General features: G+C 35.8%; 2 protein-coding genes across 2 annotated transcripts; one reads left to right on the top strand and one right to left on the bottom strand.

Moving 5' to 3' along the window:
• Positions 1-1,063: 1,063 nt before the first annotated feature.
• LOC142531229 (rhodanese-like domain-containing protein 6) lies at positions 1,064-8,728 on the bottom strand. Its single transcript, XM_075637318.1, has 9 exons — positions 8,392-8,728; positions 8,133-8,294; positions 7,241-7,346; positions 6,637-6,832; positions 5,938-6,019; positions 4,692-4,774; positions 3,259-3,391; positions 2,856-3,021; positions 1,064-2,065 (listed from the first exon to the last, which is right to left on the bottom strand). The coding sequence occupies exons 1-9, from the start codon at positions 8,581-8,583 to the stop codon at positions 1,305-1,307; spliced, it is 1,881 nt and encodes a 626-aa protein (XP_075493433.1). The 5' UTR covers positions 8,584-8,728; the 3' UTR covers positions 1,064-1,304.
• Positions 8,729-8,928: 200 nt separating this feature from the next.
• On the top strand, positions 8,929-15,255 carry LOC142531230 (importin subunit alpha-4-like). The gene is made up of 10 exons (XM_075637319.1): positions 8,929-9,279; positions 10,475-10,571; positions 10,658-10,749; positions 10,840-10,971; positions 11,159-11,344; positions 11,494-11,657; positions 11,836-11,914; positions 12,547-12,675; positions 13,940-14,067; positions 14,656-15,255. Exons 1-10 carry the CDS (start codon positions 9,049-9,051, stop codon positions 15,032-15,034), a joined length of 1,617 nt encoding a protein of 538 aa, XP_075493434.1. The 5' UTR covers positions 8,929-9,048; the 3' UTR covers positions 15,035-15,255.
• Positions 15,256-15,994: the final 739 nt, after the last annotated feature.

The raw sequence follows: 15,994 nt of genomic DNA on the forward strand, positions 1-15,994 counted from the left end.
GACGATCAGGATGGATCTAGGAAATGGTGCAAGCAAATGAAAGGACGGGTACGGATATCGAGGAGACAGACTCATTATTGCCTCGGGATACGAAACGATTTTTCGGCGGTATAAATACTAAAGCCTGTGTCTTATTCAAAACTCGGGTTGTAGCAGACCCCGGTATCCCATTTCATCTATTGGATATTAAAAGCCCCGATGCTCTTACACACTCTGAATGATGTTTCAAAAGTACAAGTGTGACTGATCGGAACAGCGAGTCAAACTCTAGCCCGACTATTTTAAGGATGGGTGGTGATACCCCATAAGAATCCGGGTCATTGATGACCCGGGTAAAATCCTCGAGAGCCTGAACACTACGTCTCTTCCTGGGTGTTCAATTAAAAGCCCGGGCTCTCACGCAGCCACCCGGGTACTTTGCTAACCGGGCACTTCTTCTCTTCCCGGGCAGTGATCATAGCCCGGGTTCTCATACAAATACCCGGGACACCTCGAGAATTGCACCACACTCGAGTGTGATTGATACATGCAATCTAATCTGTCAGAACAACTTGGGCTTGGAGTGTCCTAGAAGCCATCAGAAGCTATAAGTATGGGCAGCCAACTTGCCATATTTAGTAGGTGGCACGGGAATCGAGGTACATACCCCATTTTTTACTATAAATAGCAGGTATTAATGTTATTTAAACATTCTGAAATCTTTCAACTCTCAAGCATTACACATATTTTCTCTCAAATATTACTTGTGTTTACCGGAAAAGTCTGCTGACTTAAGCATCGGAGTGGCCACGCCGGACACCCATCCGGCGCCCATTCACGAGTTACTTTCTTATTTACAAGTGCTGTCCAGGCCATTATCTTCACTCAAAATTCCCAAACACTATAAATTGTTGATTTGATCCGTTGGAGCTCCTTACCCGACTCATCCATTTCAGACAGATCACATCAATCAAGTTTTCTTATATTTGAAGCAAATACTTTAATTAAGAATTACTAGTCGAATAGGACGTTCCAAACCTCAAAATGTTCATAAATTTGTCAAGAGCTTGATTACGCTTTTGAGTTGTTTCTGCTTATAGTTTTTCCAAAAATATGTACTCAATATAATTATTTACAAATTTATTGTTTCTAGAGAGATTTAAAAAAATCAGATACATCATTTCTGCGCAAAGAGGTCAAACATAGCCATGGGACTTTCTAAATAAAGAAACAGAGTTACATGAATGATAGAAGCACCATATAAGTTGGTCCCCAAGCTGATTACATCAGCATCTCATGATGATGGTCCCATAAAATTGGTAAAATTACAGAAACCGTCGAAGAAAATCTTTGATATCTTCGATGTACGGAGATCTGGTGGGAATTATATGACCAAGGTCATGTTCGACGATGGTAGAACAGCTGTTGTCAAACAAGGAAGCCAGATGCTTACTAGCTTGGCAATCTATCTGTCTGTCGTTGCCCTCTTTGCTACCAAAAATATGAAGTGATGGACAAGTTATCGATCCCTCAGCATAGTCGCCCATATTAACAGCGAATCCGGAGCACAAGATCACAAATCTAAAACCTATCTCACCTTTTAAAATCCCCTGATTTGCACTGACTAAGGCAGCCATTGCTGCCCCTTGCGAAAATCCCAGAATCCCATCAAAGGGTCCAGCTTGAGAAAATAGAGTGTTCAGATATTTGAGGGATTTCTCGAATCCCTCGGTTTGCTGCTGGTACTGCATGGGGTCAAATGGAACATTAGCCATCTTCCACTCATCATCAGTCACTTTATCATGATCTCGTGCAATGAGCCATGCAAACTTTCGATTGGAAATCTTGAAAGATGGACATTCCTGTGTAAGGACTGAACCATGAGTATAAGTTTGGTTGGCTACAGGAGGTTGGTAAATGAAAGGTAGTTCATGTGGTGCGTCAACAAAAACAAACTCAGTTATGTTCTTGAGTTTCTTGGACAGTGATGCTGTTCTTCCTTTGAAGCTGGAAGCATTCTGCCGGAAGCCATGCAAGCATAAAATTCGAAGTTTCCTCGATGTCCCTTTAGCGGTTGAATCTTGTTCTGCACAGTGCCAACCAGCATATAATGAGCTGTGCTATGAAGGTTAACACGAGCCAGAAGCAAGGAATATCAATAGATTGGATGACTGTGCCTTTTGAGTCAAAGTGGTCAGATGATGTGTTAACTAAATATGGATATTGCTGATGATTGTTACAAGCATCAAAGATGACATGTTGCAGTCAAAGCTTTAATGTAATTTTATCATCATCTAATAAGAGTGATTTGTTTACCATATTTATCAACGGGACGCTCTCACACCCATATAAAAGGAAGATCAGACAATATGTCCCATTGATGTTGGCCTTATGGCCAAAACATGTAAATCCTATGTTGTGTGTCTCTTCTCTATCCTATGTTACAAATATCTAGCAGGATTCACTATTTAAACTTTATGGTCTGAAAGATTCACTTGGTTAAACATATACCACGGAGGATGAATTTCTTCAATCATTTTTACTTATAAGAACATTAAAAAAAATCAATATTTTTATGTTCAATCAGAAGATTATATGCTAAAGCAAAAATTCATATCATCGAGATTACAAAACATCTTTAATATCAATTTATTTTGATTGAATTGGGATGATTTCTTCCACCACACTTTTTGATGCATAAATTATATGATGTGAAAACTGCTTTTCTCATTATCTTTCTACAATTAAATTTTTTTATCAAGAAACTTTTCTACAGGTTATTGTATGCCTGAAAAGGACAAGAATATGTGGAAAATACAAGCCAATAAGAGAATGCTACAAGCCAAGAAGAGAATGCTGAAGCATACTGACCTTACCTTTCCTCCGTGATAGAAGAGGGGAATGCAAGGCCCGATCTAGGTTGAATTTAACTTCATGTGCCACTGTGTTTGATATTTTTTCTGACATATCATCTACAAAGGAAATTGACATCGGCTTGCCACTTGCCTGACAGAGTTCACAAATGTACAACGAACTCCTTCTCTGGAAAAAAAATACATTTGTTCCATTTCAACCAAAACAAGTCAAGAGCTGTGTGCTTTTGTATGCTTATACCTAAGGATACAGTTTGGCTGTCATTTTAAATACTTGAAAACTTTGTACTGAGAAGGTTTTTTCTCTTCTACTCTTAAACCTTTATCTCAATTCATAAACACATGACTGCATGCCCTATCATGTATGCAGTTAATCAAGTGTTCAAGTATTCCGAATAGGGCATACCCGACAACTATCACAGATCAACACAAGCATTCTACAGTGACTGCACCGGCTGCGCGAAGAGTAATCATCATATGTAGCACCACAAAGAAGGCAAGTTCCCAAAATGGTCGTGTCCAAGCTCCCAACTGAAACACTGGGATAAATAGATAAAAATATTAAGATATGATATATAATCCTTCTCGGAAACTGGCCAAAGTTAATTAACAATGCTAAAGAAGGGATATAAGATTTATAGAACCAAGATTTAAAATTTAGTATATATGTTTAAAAGTGATTTCAAATTAATTTAAAACATAATATGATTTCAAATTTAATATTTGCTTCAACAGACATTGTAGCTACTTCATTGTGTTGAATATAAACATTTGCACAAAGTTTGAGAAAGAGAACTACAAAATACAAAAGAAGAACTAAAAATCAAATTAATCTGAAAGATCAATTCTCTACGGTAGAAAAAGGGCATCATGTAATCCTAGTCAACAGTTTTAAAAGTTTAAAGGACATAAAGAAAACAATGTTAAATTTGATAAAAAGATATCTAGCAACCAGAACTTTCTTTTTTTTTTTACCAAATCAAGCATCAAAATTTAGTATGTTTTCTTTGAATAAGCAACATATAATATACAAACGACCCATATATATATATATTAACTAAAGGCATGCTTGGTAGGATGAAATTAGGTGAGAATGGAATGAACATTCTCCGATTTTATTTCATTCTTTTTGCTTGATATAGCTTTCGGAATGGGTACTCCCACGAACATGGGAATAGACATTCCTACAATATTGGTTGGGTTTACTCATTTCCATTATATATATATATATTTCTCATATTTATTTTTTGAAATATTTTGATAATAAATATTTATAATAATAAATAAATAAAATCAATAAAAAAAATAATTTTTAATAATTATAAATAATAAAATAATAATAAGTACTATTTAATGATAACAATAATAATGGTGAAACAACGAAGATACTAAATATGATTAATAATTGATTCAACGATATATATATATATATATATATATATATATATAGATAGTGATAATAAAATATTAATAACAAAAAATTAAAAGTATAATAATGATATACCAAATAAAATATTAATAATAATTATTATTTAATAAAAATTATAATAAAAATAAATAGTGATAATGATAATAATATGAAATAATTTTAGAATAATTATTGTTCAAATATTTTAAATATAATATGATTTATTTATTAACTGTATTTTATTTCTTTCATTTCCTCTCATGTCAATCTAGGAATGAGAGAGAGATACCATTTCATTTTTATTTTCGTTTCTATCCTAGTTTTTACCTTATTTCATTCAACTTAATCAAGCATGACCCAAAAACATTAATACATGGCACGGTCACAGTAAAGGTCGGATTAATCGAATGAATGTGACAAAAAAGATATACCGATGATCAAAAACAAAATTTTTTCCCCTGAAAAAGCCACCATCTGGAAATTGTTCCAAATATCTCTGAATTCCACCATATAACTGAAAAACAATGTTAAACAAGCATCAACTTGAGACATATTAAGCAACTTCCCCGCTTCTTGGAGAATATTTGAAAATAAAATACACCAAAAACATGTAAACAAAGCAAAGAACACAATCAGGCATGTCTTCAAAGAAACCACCCCGAATATCAAGATGTAGCGTACCAAACAAAGAAAAATCAGTAAACTACTTAAATTTTGTCGCCTCCATGTTAAATAGGAAAAACTGCAGAGATACCATGATCATGCTAAGTGCAGTTAATCAGTTATATAATAAATATTTTGTTTCTAGAGTGGGCGACTTTCTCCATTTATCGCATAAAAACAGAAATGCTATCAATTAATTCATTTCAGAACCTGACGGCCTAACAAAGCAAGTCCCCGTGATTCCTCAATCACGCTATCCTTTAGCTAGATGATAAGCATGAACCTTCCAACAAGAAATGCTGAGACACAAGACAATACATATAGATGCAAGCCCCGCAGAGACACATCAAAAGATGTCAGCAATCGTGAAGATTTCTTTCATTGAAAAATATATTTAGGACAAAAAAACTCGCTGCTCCATCAAAAGCTAGAACTGATAATAATGGTGCATTCATAATTTTAAAACCACAAGGTTGATCTTCAAAGCCATGTTGCAATCGCTATGTACCTAGACAGCTGCACTAGAAGTTGGGAATCACATAGATTCAGCAGTTCCTTTGCAATGATTGCTCCTAAAACTCCTAGCAATTGAACTTATTTCCTTTACTTTAGACCATCATTTCATTCAGGCATCTGCAGCTATATAAAATCTATAGATAATAATAAGTATCCAACTCAATTATTATCCAACAGCCAACTCCACATTTAGATAATTGTGAATTGAATCACTTAGGATAATTGCTGCTCACACAAACTTGATAGCTAGATACACAGCATTTCCAGAAGGACAGGGAAGAAGGTGGCACTAAAAAGGAAAGAAGAAAATTTTAAATATCGTACCGATAGTAAAATAGCATAAAACTCAAGATTACTTCATGCCAGTACAAGCTCATTGCTACTAGTCTTGAAGCTCATTCGAATTTATTCTATTTAGCTGAGTGGAGACCGTATTTGGAGGAGACAAAATACTCAAATAAATTTATAGTGATTAAAACAAGGCTCGAAGAACCACACCTGAAAAACATTTTCAAAACCAGCACCTTTGGATCTGATATAAGCTGATGCCATCTCACATCTTATTCCTCCAGTGCAATACCTGCAAATGACAATTAAAAAACAAATGGTATCAATAGACAGTGTAATGTAATTGGAAGGATTCAATACTAGAAGAAACAGATATGGCAGAACACAAAAGATTGCTGACTTGGGGGGATGATGAAAGTAGTCGAAAACCACAGAGTTTCAACACGATCACTTGGGTAGTGTATACCATGAAAGTAGTAGTAATGCCATTGAAAATCAAGATACTTCAGGAAAATAAAAAATGCAATTTAAAGTAGTTTCCAATCACTCAAATTAAGAACTAAAAATGGATTCAAAATATAATCAGACACAAAAATCTCAACAACTGTAGTAGACAATCAGAAAGGATAGAAGATAAAGTACAAGCATCAGTTGATACAAATTTGTACAAGTTCATCACCAGGTAGAATCTGCAGCAATGTGGCACAAAATAATCAATGATCCATGTAATGGATCATGACAAGGTTAAAAAAACAATTCCTGTATACCAGGCAACCAATGTTAGATAGTTTCCATGTGGTTTGGAGACCAAAAATCTCAGATAGTAGATGAAGTACAAGCATTTCAGGTAAAGTGGACAATACAGGATTCTTAGCTCAAGCTACATGCTCTACTTAGCAAAGTACTCACATAAGGATACTGTTCCCTCGCAATTGCTCAGAGTTTTCATCTATCCAGGATGGAAGATCACTGTACTGTCTAATTTCTGGATCCAACGTTTTCACAGATGGCAGATCAAACTTTCCTATTCTTGTCTCATACAAGTTTCTTGCATCTAACAGAATCATCTTTTTATCAGAACCAGAACTCTTCTCTAGGCATTTTCCTGGGGAAAAAAATTAAATATCAAAAGGCTGGTCAAATATATTTCCGTACTGTATCAACTACCATCCTTTAAATCAAGTATCCAATGGTGCACAAACTCGCACATTAAAATTCTAAAACGAATATAATAATTTAGAGAAATCAATAAAGTGCCTCAATTTTTAACCATAAATTGACCAAAAGGACGCATAGTCCACATGCATAGATCTCAGAAACGTTGATAAAACATAAAAAAACTGACAGCCATGGAATCACTCACAATTTTCCAGGAATATAACCTGGATTGGATTTCATTGACTAAGACTCAAATCAATAATACAAAATGACATATAACTCCAACAATTGCAATGTGCAAAATGCAAATAACTTGAAATCCAGAATGTTCATGAAGCAAAGGAAGAAATGAAACCAGTGTCCCGAAGCATAGAATGAAATTCAGCTGCAGAGAGATGCCTTCCAGCATTTGAAATTTCTGGAGAGCTCAACGAGGGATGAGAACATAAAGTCACTAATTCCTACAGACAATTCAAAACCTGTTTCAGCTTAAATATGGCCGGACTTGGCATTTAATACAAATGAAGAAACATGCATAGATTTCACTGATAAAAGAAAAGCAAAGAAGGCCAACCATCCAAATCACCGCTGCTAAACATTCCCAGAGTGGATAAGAAATGAAAACAACAAAAATTAATGCAGCCCATCCAAATTCCAAACTAGTATAGGCCATCCAAATTTCAAACTAGTATAGGCTCACTTCTTCCAAATAATTTAATTCATTTTTTCCTGTTTTTGTTCACAAACCATGCAATCATCGGCCATGACATCTACCTTCTTTAGGCTGCCATAAACGTTGGCTTCTCACAAGGTTAGTAACATTGTGACCTTAGATTGACTGCATAAGGAACTATGGAGTGAGTGACCAATATATTTAGGATGCTGTTTACCAAGAAAACTAATCTTTCGGGCTGGCATAAATAAGTGGTTTATATCATATTACAGAATGGATTAAAGTTTTAAAATCTCACCCTTATGGCCTAACAATCAGATCCCGAATATTAATACCTGTCACTGTGTTGAGAGACTATTAGCGAGAGAGCAGTCGACATTAAGGGAGATTTACTTGACCAACTAAAAAGCACCTTTGGGCTGAAGGGTGAAACATAAACAATTGAGTGCTAACTGCTAAAAGAACAGTTTCACATGAATAACAGCTGAAACAACATTTCTCGACAATTCGTGATTTTGAAATTAGAAAAAAACATTATGCATCCAATAATCGATATATCAACACAAAATTCGACCTTGACTATCCGGATGGAAAGGGAAGTGAATCCACATTCAATTGCGACTCGATCGTTGATCGGCTCAGAGCAAGATGCGAGCTTGAAATCCGTCCCTTCAAACAAACTAATCGATTTTACCGCCTCGACGTGTTGCTCTAATGCCTTCAATTTCCCACCAACCTACGCAACGATAATACGTCCAGTTTCGATAAAAAGGTGGAAAAGGCACGCCTTTTGGGGGTAAACTAGATAAAGAAAAAATGAAACCAGTAATTACCGTGACATTCACTCCGTGAGCAGAGAGACGAACGCGGCCGAGTAGAGAGAGCGAAGTACAGTTTGATTGGTAAAAATCGAAGAGGTCTTGAAGGTCAGGAATATCTGCGTATTTATAGTACAATAAAACGCCGTAGAGTTGTTCATTCTCCTCTTCTCTTTCTACACGAATTCGGATGCAGGGTTCCGCCATTGATAATTGTATTTTTCTCAGAGGTTTTACAGCTGGGGGATTTCGGAGGAGGGCCGCCGGAATATGTAAACTTCCGGCCACTTATTACTGTTCGATTATAATTAAAAAAAAACATTCTTTACTCCGCGGAATAATCCTTTTTCTAAAATAATAACTAAATACTTTAAAATTAATATTAATCTCACAAAAATAAAATTTTACCTAATTCAGGTTATTACCCTTATATATTATTGATGGATATACTTTTGATTTGATATATAAATATATAAATCGGGTCACATTCGACCCGGTAGTGGTTCGGGTAATTGAAGTTAGGTCCAGGGAGTGTGGTCCCCACAGTGTGACCTTTTCTACCTCTCTTCTCCCCCTTTCCCTCCGTCAATTTCCCTCTACTTCCTACTTTCCTCGAACAATTTACGTACACTCACTCGAGGAGGAGTGCGATTGCGCCATAAACAAGTGATAATGTCACTGCGGCCGGGAAGCAGGGCAGATGTTCGGAAGAAGAACTACAAAATTGGAGTCGACGCGGAGGAGGCTCGGCGGCGGAGGGAGGATAATCTGGTGGAGATCAGGAAGAGCAAGCGCGAAGATAATCTTCTCAAGAAGCGGCGCGAGGGTCTTCCCAATGGAAGTCTACCCCAACAGCTCTTTCCTCTTGATCCTTCCCAATCACCTGCGGCAATCGAGAAAAAGGTGATAACTTTCGCTTCATTTTAGTTACTGTGTTTGTAAATAGGTGTACTTTTGTTATGGATCGATTCGGTGGTTTCCGATCTATCTATCTGTGTTTCATTTACTGGCGTGTATAGAGATCGGGATCGAGGGGCATGATTTCTGATTTTCAGCTGGGTTTGCGATAAATATGTTTTAGTTTATTTTCAAAACAATTATGAGTGCTGGTTTAAATTTTCATCGATGAAATCTGTAATTTATTGATGAATTTGTGCTGCCAAGATAATGTAAAAGTACGTGTTATAATTCCTCTACTTTGCCTCTGGTAACTTGGATACTGATTGTTACTTAATTGAAGCCGAGTACTGCAAACAGTGCGAGAGATAGTTGGAAGATATGATTTTGCTTTACTTGATGTTGGTTTCAGATGAATGCTGGGGCGCTTATGACTTACTTCCTAAGTGCTATAGATATTACAGAAAGGAATTTTGTTTGTCGTTTTTTAAATGTTGGGGATTGGCATCTAATTATTTGCTGCATAAGCTGAAGTTTTAATGAAAGGGTTCCATTTAGATGCCGTATTTTATTTCTTTTTGTAACTTTCTTACGTTTCATTATATTTTAACAGTAACCATACTCATGGATATAGTTTGATGATTGATTTGAGTACAAATGTATCTGGGAAAGGTTCATATCAATGTTTGTGATTTATTCATCTTTTTTTACATTTTGGAAGTTAATCTTGTTCTCTTCGTAAACATCTCGTTCTCTTCGTAAACATTTAATGCTTTATTTGTGGAATCGGAGACTTTGTTGGGTTACAAAATTTGTTAGTGCCTTGTGAAGATGATTTGTATCATTGCTGGTTGGTATCGGAGGATTTTTTTGTTCAATCTGTAAGTGTCATTGATACTTCCCAGCCCACTTATTCTCATTACTTGATTGACTGTTACTTAAGCAGACTTCTACTTTTGGTTTCTGAAAATCCTTTTCTGTGCAAAATAGGAGTTATGCTTCTCAGCCGAGGGTCTGAAATATTGCTTGCCTCTGGTTTCCCTATTCTGTATGCATATTGTGTTGACACATATCTTGTAATCTCAAATCAGTGGTGTTCCCCTGTTTGTTGTTTTAGTTAAATTTTTTGGTTACCCTTTAATGTGGGATAAAAGCTGCTAGCACTACTTTTGTGGTGTTAACGGTCAATTTAATTTGACAGTTAGAAAGTATTCCTCTGATGGTCCAAGGAGTATGGTCTGATGATCCTGCTGCTCAAGTGGAGGCAACTACACAATTTAGAAAGCTTCTATCAATTGGTATTGTTGTTTCACAAAAGCTAAAAATTTGAAGAATTTGGTGTGCATCCTTTTACCTTATTGTTTTTAATTTCCTCACTTTGCAGAGCGAAGCCCTCCAATTGATGAGGTGATTAAATCTGGGGTTATCCCTAGGTTTGTGGATTTCCTTGATAGGAATGACCTGCCTCAGCTTCAAGTAAGTTCTCCACGAGGATTCGTCATTTAATGTCTTCTACACAGTACTTCTGTTCCTGTTGGTTATGAAGAATTGTTTTTCACATTGCAGTTTGAAGCTGCATGGGCTTTGACAAATGTTGCTTCTGGGACGTCTGAGCATACAAGGGTTGTTATTGAACATGGTGCTGTTCCTAAGTTTGCGCACCTTCTTGGTTCTACCAGTGATGATGTCCGTGAGCAGGTAGTTTCTTGGCCCTCACTGAGGGATGTTTTCTTGGAACTTTTGTACTGTATTCTGGTGGCCCGTGGCACTTAAATATTTGGTTTCCAATAACCTTCAATCTTGTCGCATCTGTGATTATGTTGATTTTTGTTAGTTATCATGGGCATGGCTAATGTATTTGCCTCAAATGATATTTATTGAGCAGGCAGTCTGGGCTCTGGGTAATGTTGCAGGTGATTCTCCAACCTGCAGGGATCTTGTCCTTGGATATGGTGCTCTTGCGCCTCTGCTAGCTCAGTTGAATGATGATTCAAAGCTTTCCATGCTAAGAAATGCTACATGGACATTGTCTAATTTCTGCCGTGGGAAGCCACCCACGCCCTTTGAGCAGGTATGAGGCGATTTCATGTCATATGATGTCTCAATTTTTTTGGCCTCTAGTTACTGAAAAAATGATGACTTTGATTATGCTGTGTTCGTAAATTGTTTTGGTGGGTAATTTAGTGTGACAAATGGTTTGATTTTTGGAAACTTGATCAGGTGAGGCCTGCCTTGCCTGTTCTTAGGCAACTTATTCACTTGAATGATGAGGAGGTGTTGACTGATGCCTGCTGGGCTCTTTCTTATCTTTCTGATGGAACGAACGATAAAATTCAAGCTGTGATTGAGGCAGGTGTCTGTCCCCGACTTGTGGAGCTTTTGCTGTATGTTACTATTCTCATTACAGGAGTTTGAATATTTTATGTTTCTTCCTTTTCTTTTCCTGCCTGCTTGTCCTGTTTCTCTCTCCAGATCCCATTCAGCTTTGCTCTCCGCTAATGCTAAAGGAATGTTAAAATTTGTGCATCTTATGCTGCTGATGAAATTTTGTTTTTAATGAAGCCATCCATCGCCTACTGTTCTTGTACCTGCTCTTCGAACTGTGGGGAATATTGTCACCGGTGATGATGCTCAGACACAGGTATTATGATACATTTTGTCCTTTTCTTGGTGATGTTCCCTTTACCGATACATGGATATTTGGACTTCTGTTTGGAATTAAATTTTTCATGTGATAATAATTTTTCTTCGAGATTCTCCTGGCAGAGTTATATGTTCTGTGGGATTTAATTGACTAACTCCTTTTCTTGTTACGACCTTTGATTAATTTCCATCCAAGGGATTTGTGGTTATGGATGCTGACTTTAAGCGGGTAATGTACGGGGAGAAATCACCTGTTTAATTGAGTATGTTAACAATCAATTTGGACCACTTATTCTATACTAATACTTGATATTGACAAAATGTGGAGGATTTGATAATGTTAATCCATGTGAAAAATCAACTTGATGTAGTTTGTTTAGGGGCTAAATGTTACATGTGCAATGTTCATCTCTGGAATCTGATATGCATTATTTTTTCTTTACTCCTTATGCGATGACGATGAAGTCTGGAAGTAGGAACAAGACAAAAAACACATGCACAGAAGCATACACGTGCACATATACACACCTTTGAGATAAATTCTGACAAGTGCCTGATAGCGCATGACAATTTATTATCACCACCATTTTGTTCTTCTAAATTACTTAAAAATGTTCTTTATTGATACAGTTTGTAATTGACAACCAAGTCCTCCCGATACTCTACCAACTTCTGACACAAAATCACAAGAAAAGCATTAAAAAAGAAGCTTGCTGGACAATTTCTAATATCACTGCTGGAAATAAAGCTCAAATACAGGTAAAGTAATTTTTTCTGTTTCTTGTTTTGTGTAATTAGATCTTTCCAACTACTTTAAGTGAATTGTTTCATGATATCATTTTATGGTAGACACAAGAACATGTGGAATATATTAGTATGGTCAAATACACATGAAGTGGACACTCACTACTTTTAGCACGCATCTATCTTCATTTCCTTTTTTTTCATTTCTTTCTATTTCTTAGAGTTTGTGTAGTTGATTTATTCTTTTTAAGGTTAAGATGGTATGTACTATGACTACAAGACATCTGTTAGTCTTGTGTTATATGGAGCAAGTGTTGGAACTTTTATCCTAAAATGGTGTGGCTGATATGCTGAATGTTGGATGAATTATTGTAAAATAGAAGATATAGGGCGAGCAAACATATACGTCTCAAGTGTATACATTATCTGAGAAGAATTTTTTATTAGAATAAGATGCTCTATGGTACTAAATGTAATGGCAAACCTAGGGAAAAACAGCAATCTCAATAAAGCAGAAGTATCTAAAATCAGATGTAAGGAAGTAATTAGGAGGACTGTGATATATGTTGTTCAAGTTTTTGTGATGGCCTTAGTAACTCTGAGTAGAAAAGTGGATGCATGTGGCTCCTTTAAGATATATGTGAGATAAATCTCTGTTTTAAGAAGTCTCCTTGCTGTTGAAAATGATTCTGTTAAAGCCTTCTGCTTTGAATCGGGTTTTCTTTCTTTAACTCCGATCCATTTTTCATTGTCCTCTTCTGAAAAAAAAATGAAAGTTTAGTTGCCCAAGATTTTCGGTTTGGGTGAACTTTTTTATTGTTGACAAATTGGATATATATGATAATATGATTTACTCCAAGGACACGTTTTGAATATGCTTTGTCACTAGAGACCAGTACTCCGTGTTGACCTATTTAGGATCTTCTTTTGAGGCTAGCATTGTAAGAGCTGCGGTCAGAGTGACAACCTATGGTGATTAATGTTATAATATATTATCATTCTGCATTCGGCTAAAGATTGTAAGGGCCTCAATTTCACATTTATATAAAAGGTTGCAAGCTTGGCCGGTAGTACTAGTTTAACTGGGGGCTGATAATTTTTTGTTAACATGGGACAATTAATCTGAATAAGTCAGTGTATGCCAATTTGTCGAAAAAGGTTGTAGAAGATGGTGTCGGTGGTGTCTTTCTTCTTGAGAGCTATAAGTTGTTAGAAGTACTTTTGGCGTGTTTGTGTGGGAGCATTTCTTATGTAATTTTGTTGAATTTCATTTGAACAGGCTGTCGTTGAGGCTAATATCTTTCTCCCCTTGGTGCAACTTCTCCAACATGCAGAGTTTGAAATTAAGAAAGAGGCTGCATGGGCAATATCAAATGCCACCTCTGGTGGATCTCAAGAGCAGATTAGGTATTGTGGTGTTTCCTGTATCTTCATGAGGTGTCAGTAACACAAAAATTGAATTTAACTTTATATTAAATTAGAGAGGGAGTTGAATAAAATTTGAGTTGTCATTTTTTCTTCGATATCTTGAGAAAATGGAATTGTTAGCTGCCAGATTTTTCAAAAAAATAAAAATCAAAAGAGATCAGGTAAGGGGTCTGTAATACATTGTAATATGTTCTTGATAAAATTGTTCTTGATAAAATATTCAAATGTGGTCGATAATGATACTGTTTTGAATTCTATAGTTGCTAACAAATTCTTGAACACCTATCAATCAGTGTGTGTATGGGCCTTTTGCACCATTTCTGTATTATGGTTTACATGGGTATTGTCGTAGGTCGATGGCATTTGTGGCAGTAATTTTTAATTTTTCACGAGTATAGAAACTAGCGCACAGAAAGGCATACTTTTGGGTGAGTAATGTGTCTTAGACAAGTGTAGTTGATACACGCCAGAAATTTTAGGATTTTGCTTGTTTACCACCAAGTTATAATTATAGCATACAAACATGTTTGAACAAAATGGATTCTCATATGATAAATACTGTTGCAGATTCTTGGCGAGCCAAGGTTGCATTAAGCCACTATGCGATCTCTTAATATGTCCAGACCCAAGGATCATTACGGTGTGCCTGGAGGGTCTTGAAAACATTTTGAAAGTAGGTGAGACAGATAGAGAAAATAATTTGAATGATGGAATCAATATATACGCACAAATGATCGATGATTGTGAAGGACTGGACAAAATAGAAAATCTCCAGAGCCATGACAACACGGAAATATATGAGAAGGCCGTGAAAATTTTGGAAAGGTACTGGGCTGAAGAAGATGAGGATCAAAATCTCGTTAATCATGTAGATGGAAATCATCAAGGTTTCAACTTCGGCAATAATCAGCCAAATATTCCCACCGGCGGCTTCAAATTCGGTTGAATGGTATCAGATCTGCATTCTGTTTCAGGTCTTATTTTATTCTTTAAGTTACATAGTCTTTGGCGTCTGTTTGTGTTTCTTATTGCCAATCATCATGGTTTTTGGAAGTTTAAGCCTTTAATTTATTTATGTTATGTAATATTTTATTTTATCACTGCATTACAGAGAGAAACTTATTTCTGGATTTTTGACAGTGTAATTATGATTGCAAGTCGTGTTGAGTCTTCGACTACATGGTGATATATTTAAGCATCACTGTGAACCGTGTTTTTTCATGGAAATGATAAGAGTAGGCTCACAGAATCTGTAAAATTTACTCATATTTGATATCTATTGATGTATTTGAAAGTAATGTAGTTAAATATTACAGACTTTATATGTTTAGGCTACAATTAGTAAGCAAATGCACCAAAATTATCTGTTCGTGGTATCTAGTTTTGGGTTCATTCGATACTATTTTTGTAGGCACTGCTCTGATCCATTCACATTTTGTCATGTGTGAATGGTGTGAATTGTTTTTTTTAATAAAGATTTGATCAACCTGCTCAAATCCAAACAGAAAATACTTGTCTCGTGTCATCCATCGGCTGGTTCAAGGCAATGCTCTTACAATCAGCGTCCACCGAACCCTAGTTTTGGTTTCTTCCTTGTGTTTTCAATTAATTTATTAAAAAAATGGTTAACTATAACTAAATTTCGGTTTCTTGGCCTTCCATCCAAAGCTTGTATACAGCTTACATCGATTTAATTTATTTTTTTAACTCTTATTATCTGATTTAATTGATATGACTTTATTCATTGTCATAACTGTGTTCTGACGTGATCGGTTAAACCGTTATTTTAAAGTACGTCGGTTTGATTACCGGTTGGATTATAAAAATATAAATTTTACGTATGTAATATAATAATCTTATTAATTTTATCATATTTCTAATCTATCTGCGTATACTATATCATGCA

This window comes from Primulina tabacum, chromosome 17, assembly GCF_025594145.1.
Source record: "Primulina tabacum isolate GXHZ01 chromosome 17, ASM2559414v2, whole genome shotgun sequence".
Taxonomy (NCBI): Eukaryota; Viridiplantae; Streptophyta; class Magnoliopsida; order Lamiales; family Gesneriaceae; genus Primulina; species Primulina tabacum.